Below are 20808 nucleotides of genomic sequence, written 5' to 3' on the forward strand. Positions count from 1 at the left end.
AGGTAAGGCACATAAGTCTCTATTACTTTTCCTAACTACAAAGGACTTTTAAAGATGAGAGCACAAGAAGAGTCTACACAAAACGCAATAAGGAGGACACTTTGATGCTGATGCATGTGGAGTGTGGCCGTGGTGGGGGGCACATTACAGACCAGTAATCACGGTTTTCACACCATATGACTTGTATTCCTTCAACTTGTAGGATTTTAATGAAATGTATTTTTTATTTTGTTTTTCAAAATATCTTAAAAGCCAAATGATCCACTAGTATCTGTTGACATTGTTAGCTGATATTATATCGACAATGTCTGCGTCGTCAAATTGTTGTTTATTGTTGCTAATGGCTTTTGAATTATTATTTTATTGAGATCTTGTACTTCCATATTACACCAAGTTCAAAGGGACTTAAGAGTTGAAATGAAGCGAAAGAATTGTTCTTGATTTGATTCTGAAGTTTTTCTGTTACAACTTTACATACAATGCAACCCAAACACTTCTTCTCTTTTTCATGGCACCATTTTCAGATTAAATCCTGCACATATGAACATGTCGATCTCATCATGATCCGACGTTACAAGCCAATGGTAAAGACAGACACGTCAAAAGAAGCAAACACTTACTGTTGGAATTCTATGTTAATTTCAGAAGCAGATGCATCCGCAATCATGGCGAACGTAGCAGCGGATAGAGTCATCGTTGTATTTGCAACAACTGGATATGAAACCGAACTAACTCCTCGGTCAACAATAGTAACCGCAATAGTAACACCAAGTATACAAACTCCTTGCACTGAAGCACTTATACATCTCACAAGATATTGTCTTCCACATGAAGCTCCGTTATCCCAAATGCCTTCACCAGCGGATGCAAATTGATTATTCGCTGGAAACTGACTCACGTCAGTACTGTAACAAGCTGTAGCTGCATGTAAATCATCGGAAAAATCAACAGAAGTTGTTTATATATGTTACTTGCACAATTCTTCTGATAAGATTGCATGAGATATACTTACGTAGATATGGGGGACTGTATCTGGTTGCAGTTCCGACATCAGCACCGGAGAAATCAAAGAAGTTTGTGATGATAAAGAGGAAGTGGAGAAGGTGGTGGTGGTGGTGAGATTTCGTCATGGTACAACCACAACTGGTAGGATGATCGGGTTGTTAAAAAAATCATGACCTTTCCCCACGTTATAGTGGAAGAATACTTTATGTGTACGACTAGTCAATGATTGGAAATCTTTTGTACCAGTACAAACGGTTGAGTATAATGGATAAGTTGAGTATTTTGGAATAATTAATGATGAATAATAATAATATGAAGGCAACGGGGCAATAGATATTAGCATAAATGGGTCAAGTTAACATGTAAATATATATATATATATATATATATATATTTTTTTTTTGAAGCAGTTGACATGTAAATAGTCATAGCGAAATCGGGATTGAAGGTGGAAATTTTAAGGAAAAATAAAAAAATTTAATAATAATGAATCAAAAGGCATGTTTCTACTTTATTTATTATGAAGTTGAGTGCGTGATCATATTAATATTAAAAATAAGGATAGCCAGTTTGGAAAGTGATCTGTAATCAGAAGTCTAACTTGCAATTGAGTCCAATTTCAATAACATGCATTAATCCTTAAACATTCGAACATAAAAAAAGAAAATGACAATTCCAAATGATGCTCATTGTATATGTTTTTTGGTCAGTCGCACAAGAATTTGTTGGTTCTCATTGTCCTGAGGAGCGAAACAAGTTCCTGTATGACTGACTCGAAATGCAAGAACAATTGATAAGAAGTAAGAAAAAGTATTTATAGAACTAAACAATTGATTCCGGACACATCTCGGACGCTTTCGCTGATATACTACTTCTTCGTAACAGTAACGTCGATTGCAGTATCTTCAGAAAAAAGCAGGACACTAAACGATGTGCAACGAATTATAGTTCTGCTATATTAGGGTTTTGACCATATTAGCTAGGGTTTTGAGGGGATTTTTTTGTGTGTGTGTGAATAAGGCATTTCATTGAAAAGGACTAAATTAAGGTCCCGTGGGACTTGGGTTACAAAAAGAGTAGAGCCATGTAATATCGATCCACAAGAGGATATATTGATATTAGATTTATATACTAATAACCGGTTTTCAATACAAGTTGGAGGAGTGTTTCCTCACAAAATAGATGAGTTTAAGGGTCTAACAAATTTTGCTAGAATGTTTGCCGCCCTATTTCCTTGTCTTGGGACAAAATAAAAACCTAGAAAGTTGTTACATAATTGAGCCAATCTTTTCACTTCATCTAAATATGCTTTTGAACGCCAAGAGATGTCCGAGTTCTTTCCATACATGTATTTGAAGAGGCTTTCACAATCTCCTTCTATGCTAAAATTTTCCAAACCATTCTCCTGAGCCCAAGTAGCTGCTTGAAGCACTCCTATAGCTTCCACTTCTTGTGGGTTTGAAGATGTGGATTGTCCAGCTTTTCCTCCTCCTAAGTTACCTGCATTATCTCTCAAAATTATAGCATAACTGGAAGGTAAGATGTTATAAATCCAAGCAGCATCAACATTTATTTTAAGAGTGTCCCCTAGAGGTGCCTGCCAGACAACATCTATATTGTTCTTATGTTGTTTGGTCTTTTTACCCTGCAAAATCCTTTTGTTTGACTAGAAAGAAATATGTCCTTGAATTTCTAGAGGACTTAGCTGATGTTGATTTTTTTTCAAACACTTTGTTGCACCTTTCCTTCCAGATGAACCACATCTTAGTTAGCATTATTTCCAATGAGATCTCTCTTCTGGGATTATTGATCCAGTCCTTACAAAGTGTTAAAAGGGTACTTGAACTATCTATGTTAAGAGAAATTGGGTTGGGAGCTAATTTACAAACTTCTGTGGCATAAGGGCAATGTAGTAGAAGATGTTCAGTAGTTTCAGTTGCAGTTCCACACATAGTACATTGTAATTCTACATCCCTTACCTTTCCATACAATTTAAAGTTAGTAGATAGAGCATTTTGTAAACACTTCCATAGAAACAATTTAATTCTTTGAGACATATATAATTTCCATATAGCAGTCCAAAAATATTTAGGCAAATCCAGACTAACTATATCAGTAGCATTTTCATTCAGTTTGTCATATAAGGATTTCACTGTGTAGTATCCTGACTTTGTTAAAGTCCATCTTAACTGATCTTTCTTAAGAATATGATTCTTATCCTTAAAGAGGTGTATGTTCCTAATTTTGTTAGATATATCTTCAGGTAGATTAGAGTTTATGATATCCATATCCCAAGAGCAAGAGATTGGATCAATCAAGTCAGAGACTAAGTTAATGTGAGTATATTGTACCAAACAAATGTTTTCTAGGGTGTCTATTAATCTTGGGATCCATTTGTCCTTCCAAATATTAATATCCTGACCATTACCCACTTCACAAAATCTATACTTGTAAATTAGTTCTAAACCCTGACTGATGCCGTTCCAGGTCCAAGAACCATTAGTTTTAGCTTTGGCTCTAAGGGAGGAAGAGTTTCGAAAATATCTAGAGCCCATTGTTTTGACCTAGAGAGCATCTGGTTCCTTGACTAGTCTCCATGCTAACTTATCATGCATTGCTATGTTAAATTTCCTAGCATCCTTAAAGCCTAAACCCTATTTCTGAATTGGTTTACAAAGAATTAACCATGTTTTGGGATAAATTTTTTTTTCCGTGATTCTTTACCCCACCAGAAATCTCTCTGAATGACATTAATTTTATTAGTTATTCTTTTGGGGAGGATTAAACATCCAATTTGGTAGGTAGGTATACTGGCTAAGAGTACTACTCTATTTAGGACAGACCTACTAGGTTGAGAAAGTATTAAGCCTTTCCAACCTTTTGTCTTAGATTCCATTCTTTCTAGGATAGGAGCAAAGGTTTTTATTTTGGATTTATCCATAAATAGGGGAGCTCCTAGATAAGGATCTTTAAGATTTATGTGTTTTATCTTCAGGAGTTTGGACATCATTCTTTGGCGTTTTGGGGGAACTTTTTTCCCAAAGAAAACTCCAGAGTTTTCAAAGTTAATGAGCTGACCAGATGCTTTACTAAAGATTGTTATAATGTCTAGTAAGTTTCTACATTCTACAAGATCTGCTTTGACAAAGAGAAGGCAGTCATCAGCAAAGAAAAGATGGGATATTGGTTCACTCTTTGGAGTTATCTTAACTCCATGTAAAATTTTCTTATTCTCCTGTTGAAGAAGAAGTCTAAAGAAAACTTCCATACAAATAATGAATAAGTATGGGGAAAGGGGGTCACCTTGACGCAAACCTCTGGAAGGGTTAAAAGCTTCTCCATGGGAGCCATTTAAAAGAACAGAAATTGTAGTAGTTGAGATGCATTGTTCTATTAGCAAGCATACATCACTACTAAAGACAAAGGAAGATCAAGCTGAAATAAGAAATTTCCAATTAACCCTATCAAAGGCCTTACACATGTCAATTTATAAACCTAGGCCTCATGTTCTAGTTTTATTGTTTTTGAAAGAATGTACGATTTCATGTGCTATTATAATGTTATCAGAAATTTGTCTAGAGGATAGGAAGGCATATTGAAATGGTAGATTATTTTGTCTGAAAAGGGTTTGATTCGCTATTATTTTTGCTATTACTTTATATGTTGTGTTACACAGCCCTATTGGTATAAATTGACTGGGTTTTTTTGGGTTGTTTCAACTTGGGTATAAGGAAAAGATGTGTTTTATTTAGTTTAGGGTTCATTTGTTTGTGTAAGAAGAAGTTCTGGAGAGTTAAAATAATCTAAGTGCCTACAGTTTCCCAATTGTCCAAGAAAAAAATAATATGATATCCATCAAGGCTTGGTGATTTATTATGTTTCATATTTTTTAGGATTAAAAAGATTTCCTCTCTAGTAGGGGTCATCATTATACTAGATTTTTCAAGACTATCAAGGACTGGAGAAATATCTTTAAATAGTTGGTCATCTACATGTTGCTCTAAAAAAGTTTCCATGAAAAGATTTTGGAAGTAATCTGTAAGAATTGTGCTTATCTCAGTTCTATTTCTTGTTACTATATTTTGAGTGTTAAGCATACTTTCTATGTTGTTCCATTTTCTTCTTCTCAAAGTGACTGTGTAGAAATATTTAGTGTTTCTTTCCCCTAATTCAATAATATTATCTCTAGACTGTTGTTTAGCTATGGCTTCTTGTGTATCATACAATAATTCTAATTATAGTAGTTTTTCTTTCAATAAGACTTTTGAGTGACAGATAAGTTCAAGTCTTCACATACCTTTTTGTCGAGAAGTTCCACCGTTTCCTTGAGTAGTTCTTCTTCTTGTATGATGAATCGCCATGAAGTCCCTGAGCTCAACTAAACTTTCTATCCTAGTCCGAGACTTAGCAATAGTATACTAGAAATCAATACTTATAGTTTTGATCACTAACATTGACAAACATGCTTGAGATAGAAACACATGCGAGTTCGACCGAGCAATGTTCTAACACAATATTTGGCTTATTGTAACATGAGAATATAAGAGAAATATAAATTGCATCCTAGTGCAAAGCGGAGGATGTATGTGAAGCTAGAAAAGGGTCAGTCTCTAAATGCTACTATATTTTATAAGGAGATGTATCTCGGTTTTGATTACCATTATATTTTGATGAGAGAAACCAGATACCATCAAAAGACGGGAAAAGGCCATTACGAAGAGATAGAGAGAAAAGAAGCTATGGAGCAAATGGATTTAGAAGATTAAGCCGATCTAGTTCCGAACATCGAATCAAAAATCGATTCTACATCTACAATGAAACTTGTACAAGTTTCATGAGATGATGTAAATAAAATCTTTCTATTTTTTACTATTGAGAATCTAAAATGTTTGGGATTTGAATTTTAGTTCAAGAATCTTGATTCGAAGTTAAGGGATTTGGGTTATTTGATTTTCTATTATATTTCTAGTTAATCTATAAATTTCTGAACTGCATTTCCTTTTCAGAGAAAGGTTGTAAGTTCTAGTTCATGAATGGATGCATAAAAGTATGGAAATGATTTTCAAAATATATCAGCCGAAAATCCATGAAGTTGTAAAGAAATAGAAACAAAATAAGAAGAGATTTTGGAAAGAAAACTTAGAAAGTATTTTCCAAAATCCCAAAGAAATTTTTGTGAAAAAGAAGATAAAATTTTATAGTTTTTTAAGAAATGAAAATCTGTTCTTTTGATCTTGTTTGCCTCTAAGTAACATTCCCATTCTTGTAACCCCTTTTAGCTTCGGATTCGACACAAGTTAGAAGATTACTCCCTTGTCATTTCAATAGCAGTAAAGAAATTTTGAAGAGAAAGATGAAGAAATATAGTCGTTGCTCGGATGGAGAAGAAATAAGAGAGAAGAAAGAGGTTTCAACTCCCAGTTGAAAAATGGGTTTCTAGGGGATCAGAATTGATGGGAGATAATATATTCATGCGGGAATATCTCAACTAAAAATGGTATCCTACGGACGTGTGAATATTTTTAGTCGATTTTCTAGGTGAGCAGTGCACTGAATGACCTTGTCCAACATATCCATACCCGTTCGAACAAATCTGGGTAACTTATACGGATGTATAATAATTTAGTCTAATCTCCCATTAATATGACTTATGGGAACTATAACATGGGCCAAAAGGAAGGGTGTAAGAAAGCTTCACTTATAAGGAGCCTTCTCAAATGTTATTAGAGCTATTGATGGTAGTTTAAATTCAATAATAAAATGGAAACATAGTGTTAGATTGATTGGATTTATTAGTAGGATTTGAAGATGGGCTCTGCACTTATGTGCATAGAGATGCAAATCATGTAGCAGATTCTATAACAAAAATATGCTAGAAATCTTGCTGGTGAGGAAGAATGGAGTGTGAATTTTACCTATTGGTTATCTTTATGCCTATCTGAGAATAGACATATGTAATTCCCTTTCTTTAATGAAATCCGTTTCGTATTTCAAAAAAAAAAATCTCCGTAAAAGAAGTCTTTGTTCCTTCAAAGGAACAAGAAGAAAACTAACAAGTCAGGATTCCACGTACTGGATAGTCTAAGTATTAGATTTGTTATCTAAAATGGACTGGGAATGCAGGTTGTTGTCTTATATAAATGTATGATCTTTTGAGATCAAAAAGCAAAAAACTTGTGTGGATGACAAGTGAGAACCGAGGAAGGATTGTAGAGATTTGGTACACAAGCTTACACGATGTTCGGATCCACCATTGCGAATTTCTGAAACCATGTTTGCGAAATACATTTAGAATTCATTTTCAGAAAGTAAACAAAATCTGTTTCAAAAAAATATTATTTTTTTTTACTTTTAGAAATCGTTCTCAAATTTTGCTCCCAAACTCAGAAAGTACATGCGTATCCAACCAAACTGTTTAACTTTTTTCTTCGAAGACTTTGACAATTGGTAGGAAAATAAAGTAGTGCCCGGTAGTAAAGATGGTGGTGCACATAGTAGATGGCAGCTAAGACTAAACTCATGCTTGTCGGAGTATTTTAAACCACATAATAAGCCATACCAGTGGTTCTGATGTTGCTTAACAATCATACACAAAAATCAAATTTCACAAACACATTTCAAAAGATTGATTTACCGGAACAAAATAAACAAATCCTTTTTACAAACTCTACAACTTGACATATCAGGGAACATGATTATACCTCCTTACCTGTGTCAGCTGGGCCGATCCTGCAAAATTGATGCCCCAAAGTTAATCTTCGGGATGTTGCCCCTATATAAGGATATATACAGAATAACAAGAGAAACTAGATATTTTTTTAGGCATTCTTATTAACACAACTAAGAAACTATTTATTTTATTTGATCTTGATTAAAAATAATAGAACAAAAAGATGAAGTCAAAAAATATATTAAATAAGAGGGAACATATCGGCGTAAAACTTTATAAAATAATAAGACTTTTTGGATCATTTTATATTACCACAATATGTATACTGTATGCAATGGAATAATACTAACTTAATTATAAAAATATGTTTAATGTGATAAACACATAATAAATAAATGTGATTTTTCTTGAAAAACATGGAAACTTGTGATAGAAGTTGAGTCCCTTCATTTTAAACCCGTTATATATTTTGCTACATCAGTTGTATGCATTTATTTTAAACGCGTTACTTTGCACTTTGTTATATAAGTTGTGCCTCTTCATTTTAAACCCATTGTTTGAAAAATATTGTTGATTCTTGTGAAAGACATATCTATAATTTGACAAAAACACGAAGATGAATTATGTTTCCCTGTATATTAAAGTTATTGTGTCCTTTAGTTTAAACAAATTGTTTTGCCACATGGCACTTTAAATTCTTAAAACAAAATGTAAAACTGAATGTAGTGATACCAAGTCAAAAAAAAAATGATCCTCCTTTGATTGGTCGATTCAGTTTATGCCTAAATTTAATTTTAACAAAAAAAAATGGAAAAATCAATTAATAAGATATGATGATTAGTGAATTGATAATATGTTAAAAGCACTAATGAGTTACTTTGTACTGTTTTAAAGGAATATTAATCCCCTAATTCTTTTTCTCTCCCTTTTTATTTTCCGATCTAGAAGAAAAAAAGAAGACAAAAAGTTAAAAAAAAAACACACATGGGTTGCAAAGAATAAATAGGATTTCTTTATTTAGGTAGATTTTATAAAACAATTTTTTTTGCTACCCCCTTTTTTTTGACAATAAAGGGAAAATTTTATAAAAAGTTCCAAGTCACAGAAAGTGTCACAAAGAAACGAAAACAAAGTTACATGGACTAATGCACTACTATTTCCCAATTACAAATCAAAGTTAAGAAATTAAAACCCGATAATAATCCAGAATTTAAAATTGTAAACCAAGCATTTTACAGCTATAATTAGTTGCTTAATGCTTTTTGAAAAATTATTATGCAGCCTATCATTCCTCTCCTTCCACAAAGTCCACCAAATGGCAAAAGGCAATAGTGGCCACATATTTTTAGTTTTGTTCTTACTTTCTTGGCACAACATTCCCATATTGTTCTTCTAACATTGCTTGCAAAAGACCAATTAACACCGAAACTATTTAAGAAGTATGACCATACCTCGAAATCAGTTTTACAGTGTAAGAATAAATGATCGTTTGTCTCAGTATTATTCCTACAAAGAAAACAATTAAAGTCTTGAACCATATATACCTTCCTTATACAGATAGTCTAGAGTGGATGCTCTATTATAACACAAAATCCATACCAGGAAAGACACCTTTAATGGAACTTTAGCATTCCATAATTGTTTATCAGGTAAAGAAAATAATCCTTCAGTTTCCATTACTTGATAAGAATTAGCAATAGAAAAAAAATATTACCGTATCTCCAGCTTCTCGCATCCTCTTGAACAGATAGAATAGAAGCAGGGTCACCAATAATATTGAGTAACTGAATCACCTCCATAATCATGCTCATTCAAATTCCTTGAAAAATGAAAATCACATGCACCATCCGAAGAGATCAAATCCTTCACCACAACTGTCTTCTTCTTAGAAAGTTTACAAATAGTAGGAGAAACTTGTTTCAATGGTTGATCACCTATCCATGTATCCTCCCCAAAAGAAATACTTTCTCCGTTACCCAAAGTTAACTGACATCAACTCCTAACAAATTCTTTACTTTTCAAAATTCCAGACCATAATTTATAGCACACAACTCTATTAGAATGGTTAGGGAAAATGGCATTAGTATCTCCTCCAAACTTATGATTAATATTCCTTTTCCATAAAGCTTTCTTTCAAACTCATACCTCCATTTCCATTTGGAGTGTAAAACTTTATTTACTAACTGCAAATTTTTGATACCAATACCCTGCTGCATTTTCCTAATGACACTTTAGACCAATTAACCCAACCCCTTTTCTTGATAGTATTAGAAGACCCCCCAAAAAGTTTCTCATAATTCTTTCCAAATCTTTCAAAATAGAAGTAGGCATCTGAAACATTGATAAATAGTATATTGGAAGGCTTGCAAGAACACTTGTATCATAATCAACCTCTGTCCTTTTGATAAATAAGTCCTTTTCCAAGAAGCTAATTTCTGTTGAAATCTTTGCACAATTACATTCTAGACAGACTTGCATTTTGATTTACTACCCAGATGAATACCTAAATAATTTAAAGGTAATTGAGACATTGTACAACCAAAAATCTCAGCACAAGCTTCACCAATATGTAACTGCCCCAAACCTACTAGAGTGCTCTTCCTGAAGTTCACCTTCAAGCCAGAAACAATTTCAAAACCCATAAGGATATTTTTCAGACTATGCACTTGTTGCTCATCATCATTCAAAAATACCAATAAATCATCAACAAACTGTAAATGACTTATGACAGTACCTTGATGAGCAACTTTAAAACCTGTAATCAAACCATCTTCAGTAGCCTTTTTAAACATAATTGATAATACTTCAGCAACCAAAATAAACTGAAATAGAGATATGGGATCACCCTTTCTGATTCCTTTTTGCTACCCCTTTAAATAGTTCAATATTACCAGGAATACCAACAAACTATGTTAACAAAAGTTTATTCGATCAAGAGTTTTAAGGATAAGTGTGGATTCTTGTTTTACATGAGATTTATAAGATTTCGTTATATATCCATGGACTTATGTTAAACTATCATGGATTAAAGTGGAATCTTTTATAGATCTATATGGAATAAAAAGTTTAAAATCAGGTTGTCTATATGAAAAGCGGTTAGCGTTTAATAAAATGTCTGATTGAAATTTAATGTCATGGTCTTCTAATCAATTGTGTTTCTAGCTTGCACATAGTTAAAAGAGATAAAAAAGTTACTAAGTTCATGGGTTTGCTATCAAAGTGAGTTTTGATTAAGATGAATATGTGGGTACTTTTTTGATTGACATTTATTATAAAAACGGGAAAATTTAAAAAGAAAAATTTGTTTTGATGATTTACCAATGAAAACTGATATGACTTGAACTACTATAATAGTATAAAATTATAGGGTATTGACGAAGTGGAAAGGCTGAAGTTTATTTGCAGTTGTCTCACTGAACGAGGGAAACTGATATCATTCTCGATAGATCTCGAGTGTTATGTTCGTGATAGAAATGTTCTTTCAAGAATCCATAAAATTCTCTTCCCATAGCTAGAGATTTGGAGAAGAGAAAAAAAAAAGATATTTTGTTCCACAATTTGATCAGAAAAAATTCATAAAACTCTTGGATCATGAAGACATATAATAAATTGAATACCGTGGATTTTTTAGCAACATTGAAATATCTAATTTGAATACCTCGGATTTTTGTGGAATTAAATATCCATGGTTTTGAATGCCTCGGATTTGTATAAAGGAGAAGGATATGATGTCATGGTTATAATGACGTTATCTTGACATTTGAGCGTCATTCTTCGTACAAAATCCAACCGGCAATGAATTTGAAGTTAATTTTTTGATGAATTTGAAGTTAATTTTTTTGATGACATGTTCCTCTTATAAAGCTATATATTCCATCCAAAAATGAGTGCATTCTAATACATATAAAACCACCATCTACCATCTTGTATAAAACTATATAATTCTAGTTTGAAATTTTGAATACCATGGATTTATATAGATTCTCAATTATCTACAAATACACCCTTAAAAAGGTTTTGACAAAAATAAAATAAAAAATGATGCCCTAAAAATATGTTGCCCAAAGTTAAATTGAACTTTGGCCACTTTATGTCAGGGCCGGCCCCTGTGTCAGACCCTGCAAATATCCATCCAAAAAGTTTCAAAAATACGGAAGAAGGATCTCCCGTTCTCTCTTCAGAGCAAGAAACACAGCAATACATCAAATTATAAGGGAAAAAGACATACCAAGAAAATCAGACATACTTAAAAGGTGTATAATATAGGAGAGGAAAAGTGGAGAAAAGGGAACTTACTGCTGGAAGTCGATGTTAATATCTGTCGAAGCAGATGCATCAGCTATCATGGAAAAGGCAGGTTCAGAGAGAATAATAGTCGTTCCTGGACTCGATGGTTGAGATACAGAAGTATTTGCCCGATCAACAATCTTAATCTGAATTGTAACATCCGAAATACACGCTTGTTGCTTCGAAGAACTGATACATCTCACAAGGTATTCCCTCCCACAGGACGCTCCATTATCCCAAATTCCTTCTCCAGCTGATCCAAAGAGATTACTGGTAGGAAATTGAGCTTGATCATTTCCGAAACAAGCTGAAGCTGCATTTGGAATCCCACATAAAATCAATAAAATATACAGCAAACACCTTTTAGCACAACCGTAATTGAAAAAAGAAGAAGTGAGTTGTCTAGTGTGTAATTTAAGTTCTAAGCTGGTTGAAAGCTTAATTAGACATAAAAACCTACACGTTATTTATCAATCATGTAAAAACTTACGTATATACGGGGAGCCGTATCGAGCAGCAGTGCCAACATCACCATTGGAAATAATGAAGAGATCTGCAAATATCATGAAGGGGAGAAACCATTGAAGGAAGAGAAGCTGAAGCATTGACATTTTAGTTTAGAGAGATTTTAGACTCTCTTGTTATGTTATCTCATCTCTTACAGTCAACGGCTAGAAAAAGTCTACTGTTTCTAAATTAATATGTGCATTAAAAATGGATGTAACAACAAATCAGACTTCAACATGGACGGCTGTGTGGTCATCCTACATCCAGGAAAAATGCTAGGCAATCAGTTTAGGGTCAAGTTGACTATCCAAAGTCTAGTTCCTATCACAAGGATGACTAATGAATAAAAATAAAATTTATTTACAACTTGGCCCTTGTTTCTATGATAGTAAATAATTGCTCAGAAGGTTCCAAACTAACCTAGTTCTCTATAAACTAACAGGAAACAAAATTAAAATTTCTATGAATTGATTATTATTCAAAACTAACAACCCTATGTCAAACTCACAATCAACAAAGGGATAAGAAGGCTTCACAAATAAATCGAGATAACAATAAACGTGACTCGATTATGTTTCAAGCAAAGACTACTAGACAAAAGTGAGAATATCCTCAGAAAGTTCTCTGGAAAAGTAATATATTAGAGAAAAGTGAAGATACGTGATTTAAATAAATAAGATTGAGAGAAAGAATATGAAACATATGTCAAGAAAACCTAGAAAGGTAAGGTTGTTGAATGATCAAAACCAGGATTTACGGCGCCAATGTTCTAGGACAAGACATGGGTTAATGATTATTTTATGATTTGAGTTATGATTGACTTTCAAATAATAAAAACATGAAGAAAAAAAAGTCTGAAATGTGCAGAACAAATTGAAAATAACGGAATCAATCGTTATAATGGTGTTTCTAGCAGAAAAACTCATCTGAAATCTGATGTGATTCTAAGATCTGAACCAAAGTTCACATTTTTTTTCTGGGAGCTGAGTTTAATACCGAATCTACTACGAGTAAAAGTAGTCAGCCAAAAAATGAATTTTAACGAATCAACTCGCCTACCAACTCAAAAACAAGAAAAAACAAAAATCAGACCAATATCTTACTGCTATCCCAGGTCCGTTTACCAATACACTACTAGACATGTTTTATCATTCTTATCACAGATCAGCGTGCAGACAGATTTTACCATTCAATTCAGTCAGCACTAATGTCTTGGATGCTTTAACTCTTAAATAAACAATATGCTACTCCCTGTATTTTGCCTTTCTTTAAAGAACTAGTTGGTAAGCCCAATGCAAGTTTTTAATTTGACTCGTGATTCTTGAAGCCAACCACTCATGCTGATATCATGTATAACAGCAGAATAGAACAGAAGTTTGCTGGAACTAATACCTAATCCTACTACAGAGTAACAACTATCATGCCAAAGAATTTCAAGTAATCATAGGATCATTTTCTCAGAACATTCAGAACTACTGTTGTCTGCTGTTTTCCATAAGCAAAAAATAATTCTAGATAATTAATCCTCTCTTTTACGAATACCTTATAGTTAAAGATATACTGGTACTCCTCCTTTCTTTAACAGTTTGAACTTTCAGGTCAAGTGATGGTAATCAACCACCTGATTACCGGTTTGTATGTGTTTTCTGTACGACTGTACCAGTAGTTTTGTACCCTCTATAACCTCTTTAGTGGCCATCATGCATTTCTGAATTCTACAGGCTACAAGCATAGGTGAACCAGCACTATAATCTAACTGAAGCACCAAACTCATTCATTTATACAATGTAATGCCAAAGCATCTCGCATCAAGCCTATCTAGATTCTAGGACTATCATCATTAGATTCATAACAATGATCCACGTGTATACTATCGTAACTTTTGAAAGAGAATGGTGATTGAACTAAGAGTCATATTGTAAAGCATCATCCAGTTAGAAACAATAACATAAACAAGATTCATTTACGTAGCAGAAACATTCACTACCAACAAATGAGAACAAGATTCATAAAAATATTAGCCAATTCAAAAGCCATACATACCTAGTACTAGCACTTCTTCCTACATTTCATTTTCTGGAGAGACTTCTCTGGTTGTTTATCCCAAGCGGCAAGCGACACGGGAATCCTAGAACCGGAGTTATTTGTGTTTAAAAGATACAAAATTTGAAGATACCTTTTCCACTGTGAACATCTACTTAAAACTCCCCACAGACACAGAAACAAAATGATGCTGTTATCACCCTCCAGCTGCAGATGTCTAATATTCTCTCCTTCGCCCAGATAATTTCTTGTAGTGCACCCAACGCCTCAGCTTGCTCCTCATCCCAGGCTATTAGTGGGAAACTTGCCGTGCCCTCAGATTCACCTGCATATAATTAGTCCAATACCACATTTATTTGCACTATCATGGAAGCTAGCATCAAAATTTTCCTTCACAAAAGGAAAACTAGGTTTACTCCATGTTAGATTCCTGTTCGCTCTGACAACGCCAGAGTGTCTATTAGTAGCCTTACTAGAGAGATACTTTTCTCAATCAAGCTTGTATTGTTTAATATGGTTGACCACCATAACTGCCGGAATAAAAGGATTCTCGAAAACCAGGGTACATCTTCTTTTCCAGATAAACCACATCATAAACAAGTTTGTCTTTGCATAACATTACAAAGCACTGAAGAGAACCATACATATATGTCTTTATTCTGAATCTGGTTAGATATTCCAAGGTCAGATATATCCCATATTTCTCTGGAATAGCTACAATTAATAAACCTTGGTAACACAACACAACATATATCATTAAAACTCGTCAAATACTTGTACCCACTCAAACAACACAACATATATCATTCAATTTCAATGGTATCATAATAAAACTTGTCATCTCACTATTAAAGATTGGCAATGCAGTTATAGAAATTGCAGGTTCTATGATTTCCCATTAGAAATCTGAGAGTAGTATTCCAAAGCCCCCTCACCCCTAACGAACCATCTGGTAGCAGGCTAGCAGCAACCAAACATATGACATAATCAACAAACTTTTGTATGAATACATCAACTGCAAATAGTATTAAACATTGAGTCCATGTCCGACAACATATTCGCTGTCTTCTTCTTCAGTTCTATTAGCACGTCTTAAAAAATTATCTACATCATCTTTATCTCCTTTGTCTAATAAGTGGAGGAGACAAATCATATGCATCAGTTTCATATTCCAGCTATATGTATATATATTCAGCTTCATTTTCTACTTTCAGCAAATCACTTTTACAGACTGGAAAACGCATCACTGCATGCATAATTCTTGCTCCATTTTCTATGAAGATACCAATCTCAACAGTACTAGTATACTACTGAAAGTAAGCAGTAAAGAGAAACACAAACCTCGGTATATGTTTTACGAAGTTGCATTTCTCTAGAAAGATGCTGCACCTCTTTAGCAATATCTTTGACTGGTAACTGAAGCAAGTGGAAACAACAATGAAACGAAAACATATATCATGTCAAATATCATCTTGTGGATCGAAATTGTAGTCTTGTAGAGAGAACAAAAAAAATGTGGTACCTTGGGACCGCATGAGAACCCCCTTAACATGGATCAAGTAACAAGTCTAAGCGCCATGCCTGGAAGAGAATAATCTATTAGACTCTTCTTTGGCAAATCACTCAACATAATTCTAAAATCAGAAATATATTTGTCTAAAGTATGAATAATACCAAAAAAAGAAGATTAACAACTCAATCAATAATCTACTGACCTGTACCAACTCAATCAAGACACTGCAAAAATTAACATAGACTAACTTCAAGAATTAGCATGTAACTAAAACTTACATAAAGAAGAGATCAAAGAACCTTCAGGCAGGAATTCAAAATACTGATATAAAAAATAGCGCATGATTTTGCATAATAAGACAACAAAAAATATACAAACCCAAAACACTTTAAATATTTAACCATCCGAACTCTCTCTTTTTATGTCGAGGCTGTAGGTATCATTGAGCACAAATGAGGCAATAAACCATTACATGAAGCTTGCGCTCGATATAAGTAACTCATGCACGGTTGTTTCAATGAAATAAGTACAGATAGGGGAAAGAAAATAATGGATTTGGAAACAACTTTAGCACACTATATTATAAAAAGTGGAAATTAGCGTGCATGGAAAAACCAACCAAAACCATATGAAAGAAGAATAAAGAGTAGAGATGGGAAAAAGCAAGCAAAGTTGCGAGTAATGGGAAACAGCAACCCTAAGCTAGAAGTGAAGCACGTTTTAGCGGTGAAATTTTAAGCCTCAAACCACAGAGGAGAGGATCGAACAACTCATAAAAGAGGTTGTTAAGCTCACTGATGTTTTCAAAACCATCAAGGAATAAGTTTTCATATGTACACTGATGTTAAATACAGGGAAGATGATGAGATCACATGAGCATTGAGCTAAATTATAATACAGATCGACTTAATTCTAAATTAAAGACAGATCGATTTAACTCCAAAATCAAATGCAGATCCAATAACTCCAAAATTAATACACATCAGGGAGAAAGTAGAAGGCAATACCTAATCTGATCGGCTAATAGCATCATCATGCATTTTTGAATTCTACCTGCTACCAACTGAATCAGCACTAGAATCCAACTGAAATACCAAACTCTGATGTGAAGCTAAGAGCTGAACCAAAGTTCACACTATCTTTTGGAAAGCTGAGTTTAATATTGAATCACTGCGAGTAGAAGTATTCAGCCAAACAATGAATTTACATGAATCAAGACAAATACCAACTCAAAAACAAGAAACAACAAAAATTAGATCAATATCTTACTGCTAACCCACGTCTGTTTACAATACTACAAATGTTTTAACCAGTCTTACCATAAAAATTAGTAATACTAAAAGACGTGGATTCGTAAACATTTGTCACAGGTCAGTGTGCAGACAGATTTTACCATTGCAATAATAATGTCTTAGATGCTTTAAGTATAAAATAAACAATATGCTACTCCTTGTATTTCGCCTTCCTTCAAAAAACTATCTGGTAAGCTCAATGCAAGTTTTAATTTGAAGCCAACCACTCGCGCCGATATCATATATATATATATATATATATATATATATATATATATATATATATATATAACAGCAGAATAGAACAAAAGCTTGCTGAAACAACACCTAATAGTACTACTATAGTATAACTATTATGATGACAAGGAATTCCAAGCAATCTTAGGATCAGTTTCCCAGAATGTTCAGAATTACTACTTTTATATACTGTTTTCCATAAGCAAAAATAATAACAAATAATTAATCCTCTCTTTTATGAATCTCTTACAGTTAAGGATATACTGTTACTCCTCACTTTAACAGTTCGAATTTACAGGTCAAGTGGTGGTAATCAACTACCTGATTACCAATTTGTATATGTTTTTGGCACCAGTAGTTTGGTACCCGCTATGATACTCATAAGCACGGATGAATCAGCACTATAATCCAACTGAAGTACCAAACTCATTCTACCAGAAATAAATATTACAAGATATCCCTCTATTTTTTCTAAATTCAGTCACTAATACTTCACATGTGTATCGATTCCTAGACAATGTATTGCCGAAGCATCTTGCATCAAGCCTATATAGGTTCTAGGACTATCATCACTATATTCATAACAGTGATACACATGTATTCCATCGTGACGTCCAAAATCAAATGTTGATTGAAGTAACAGTGGGATTGTAAAGCATCATCCAGTTACTTAACAGAAACATTAAATAACAACTAATCAGAACAAAGTTATTAGCCAATTGAAAACCCATACATACCTAGTGATAGGTACGGTGAACCCAGCCCGCAGCGCTTCTTCCTTCATTTCACTTCCTGGAGAGACTTCTCCAGTTGTTTATCCCAAGCAATGCAAGTGAAAATTAGAATCCTCGAACAAGAGTTGCTTGTATTTGGAAGAACTAAATTCGGAGATTCCATTCCCACTGTGAACATCTACTTAAAACTCCCGCCACACACAAAGGAAACAAAATGATAACAATTGACAACTCCAAATGTTAAACGGGTATTATTCCTTGAGAATGAATTGCTGTCTTCCTCATTAAACTCGCTGTGAGGTTATATTTACATCTCTAGAAGGCGAAAAACATTGCTGTTTTTATCTGGAAATTCACTAACATTACATGGCAAAACTTGAAATGAGTATGCGCAACAATTTACACTCAGCCTGAATTGAGCTTCGAGAATCTACTCTTGAGATCCGCAGCCAAATGGCTCATACCAGCTTTGTAGAGATCCTTTGATACTTTGACATAAACAGGAAAATTGGGTTTGAGCCGTATTTCAATCATAAGAACAAGAATATCTCGAGCATCGAGCAACTTTCCCTTTTTATGATGAAGGCTTGCAAGCAAACTATAATTCACATTAGCAGAGTACTTATACTTCACAGCCATATCAACAACGAATTTATATGCTTCCTGGAATCTGTTAGAGTTGAAGTAACCCTTGATGAAAGCTGCATGCGTCGTTAGCCGGGGTTCAAGACCTCCAGAAATCATCTGATTAAGGAATTCCATTGCAAAATCCAACCTATCTTGTCGACAGGCATGAAAGATGAATATCTCAAAGGTAATAGCATCAGGCATATACCCCAATTCATTCATTACCTCAACCAAGCCACAAGCTTCGCCAATTCTTCCATCCTTGCAGAGGCTACCAAGCAAATAATTGTAAGTATTGGAATTCGGGTAACAACCAAATCTCTTCATCTCACCAAACAACTCCCTCGCTTCTTGAAACTCACTACCACGACACTTGGCCCAGACGAGAACATTGTAATAAGAAGTCCTCCTTGCTGTTTCCTCCATCACAAAGACAGCCAAATCGAAAGCTTTCAATATACATAACATCTTAATCAAATAAAATATCCCAGAACTCCCAGCCGAACCCCCAGCTTCATTTAATAATTCAACAATTTTTCTCACATTATCCCCACCTTTAAATTCATCCTCTAAAGAGTCAGCTAGAAACGCAGATGCATTTTCAGATAAACAAATTCCTTTTCTAGAAAAATCCTTAAATAGAAGCACCATCGATTCATAATCCTCTATTCTACCTAGATTATCAATAATCATACTACAAAACACAGAACTCCTCTTAAAATCAATATGTGTCTCGTTAAGCCAGCAAAAGAAATGCAAACCTGATACTCCATCATAATTCAAGCGCCGAAAAACATCCCTAACTAAATCAATAGAGATATTCACATCCATCAGATTAATCTTATTCCCCAAATCATTTTCATCTCTTTTTATCAACTCTACAATTTGAACAACCTTCTTTTCCTTCGCCTCATTTCTTCTTCTATCTAATCCAAATTTAAGATTAACACCAATATCTAACTCCTCTAATTCATACTCTTGTTTCGAAACCAATCGCCGGTTAGACGACGACCCCAAAGAATCATCCGTAAAAAATCGACGAAAAATGGGGCAGAATAACAAATCAAGATTTAAGATATTAGAGTATCTACATTTACCGGTGGTTCTTTGAGCAGCAGATGACAATGAAATTGATTGAAATAAGTAGACAGTGTGATTAAATTTTCTCTGGATGAGACGTGAGATTGTAGCCACCATTAAGAAAACAGAACTAGGGTTTATGGTTGGGATTAAAGTATTGAAATGGGAATAGAAATCAGAGATCAAGAGAATAGAGTGTTGTGAAAGATTATTAGTGTTTAAGAAATACCTGAAGATTTGATTACTTTTTGAAATTTCCATCCCACATAGAGAGAGAGGGGGAACGGCAGAAGAGGAGAGACGGGGTTTAACGTTTGAGAAAAAAGAAATACAACAGCTTGGATATGGATAATTTTGTAAATTGGTGAATTCTTCTGCTCTGAGTAGGGGTGAGCATTTTATCTGTAATGTGCGGATTTATTCGCGGATTTAATCGGGACCAACCGTAATTTTACGAACGGATATCTGGACCGTTCTTTAATGGGTTGGACGCGGATGAGATTTTTGAAATCCAACGGATTACGGATTTGGCCCGGATATAACCTTGAAAATCCGTTGGACATCCATTTCCGTTAGATTAAGGGTATTTATATAGTTTCTAGAAAATATATAGATAGTTTTGGAATCTTTAAGGTGTTTGCTTGGAGTGTCGTCCATGGTACTTCTATATTTATATACATATATAAAATGTGTAGATTCTATAAGAAGTCATCTATATTGGTTTTATTTTTTCATTATAAGTTTTAAATAACACAAATCCATTGGATTATCCGCACCAATTCGTTCATCCGTGCATCCATTGGATGCAAATCC

General features: G+C 34.0%; 3 protein-coding genes across 7 annotated transcripts; all 3 read right to left on the reverse strand.

Annotated features, from left to right (window-relative positions):
* Nucleotides 1-345: 345 nt before the first annotated feature.
* LOC113361072 (EG45-like domain containing protein) lies at nt 346-1315 on the reverse strand. The gene is made up of 3 exons (XM_026604444.1): nt 1013-1315; nt 621-921; nt 346-532 (listed from the first exon to the last, which is right to left on the reverse strand). Exons 1-3 carry the CDS (start codon nt 1128-1130, stop codon nt 526-528), a joined length of 426 nt encoding a protein of 141 aa, XP_026460229.1. The 5' UTR covers nt 1131-1315; the 3' UTR covers nt 346-525.
* Nucleotides 1316-2176: 861 nt separating this feature from the next.
* Nucleotides 2177-3293, reverse strand: LOC113359206. The gene is made up of 2 exons (XM_026602879.1): nt 2650-3293; nt 2177-2534 (listed from the first exon to the last, which is right to left on the reverse strand). Exons 1-2 carry the CDS (start codon nt 3291-3293, stop codon nt 2177-2179), a joined length of 1002 nt encoding a protein of 333 aa, XP_026458664.1.
* An 8254-nt stretch (nt 3294-11547) lies between these two features.
* Nucleotides 11548-20288, reverse strand: LOC113355669 (EG45-like domain containing protein). 5 transcript variants are annotated; one of them, XR_003362537.1, is made up of 8 exons: nt 18292-20288; nt 17033-17195; nt 16035-16093; nt 15854-15928; nt 14646-14837; nt 12453-12515; nt 11972-12275; nt 11548-11793 (listed from the first exon to the last, which is right to left on the reverse strand). XR_003362537.1 is itself a non-coding variant. In XM_026598584.1 (3 exons), exons 1-3 carry the CDS (start codon nt 12571-12573, stop codon nt 11787-11789), a joined length of 432 nt encoding a protein of 143 aa, XP_026454369.1. In that variant the 5' UTR covers nt 12574-12859; the 3' UTR covers nt 11548-11786. The 5 variants fall into 5 exon arrangements, 1 of the variants encoding a protein (XP_026454369.1); XR_003362534.1 differs by having other exon boundaries at nt 14513-14837; XR_003362535.1 differs by having other exon boundaries at nt 14513-15472.
* Between the last annotated feature and the right edge of the window lie 520 nt (nt 20289-20808).

The sequence above is a fragment of the Papaver somniferum genome, chromosome 3 (assembly GCF_003573695.1).
Source record: "Papaver somniferum cultivar HN1 chromosome 3, ASM357369v1, whole genome shotgun sequence".
Lineage (NCBI taxonomy): Eukaryota > Viridiplantae > Streptophyta > Magnoliopsida > Ranunculales > Papaveraceae > Papaver > Papaver somniferum.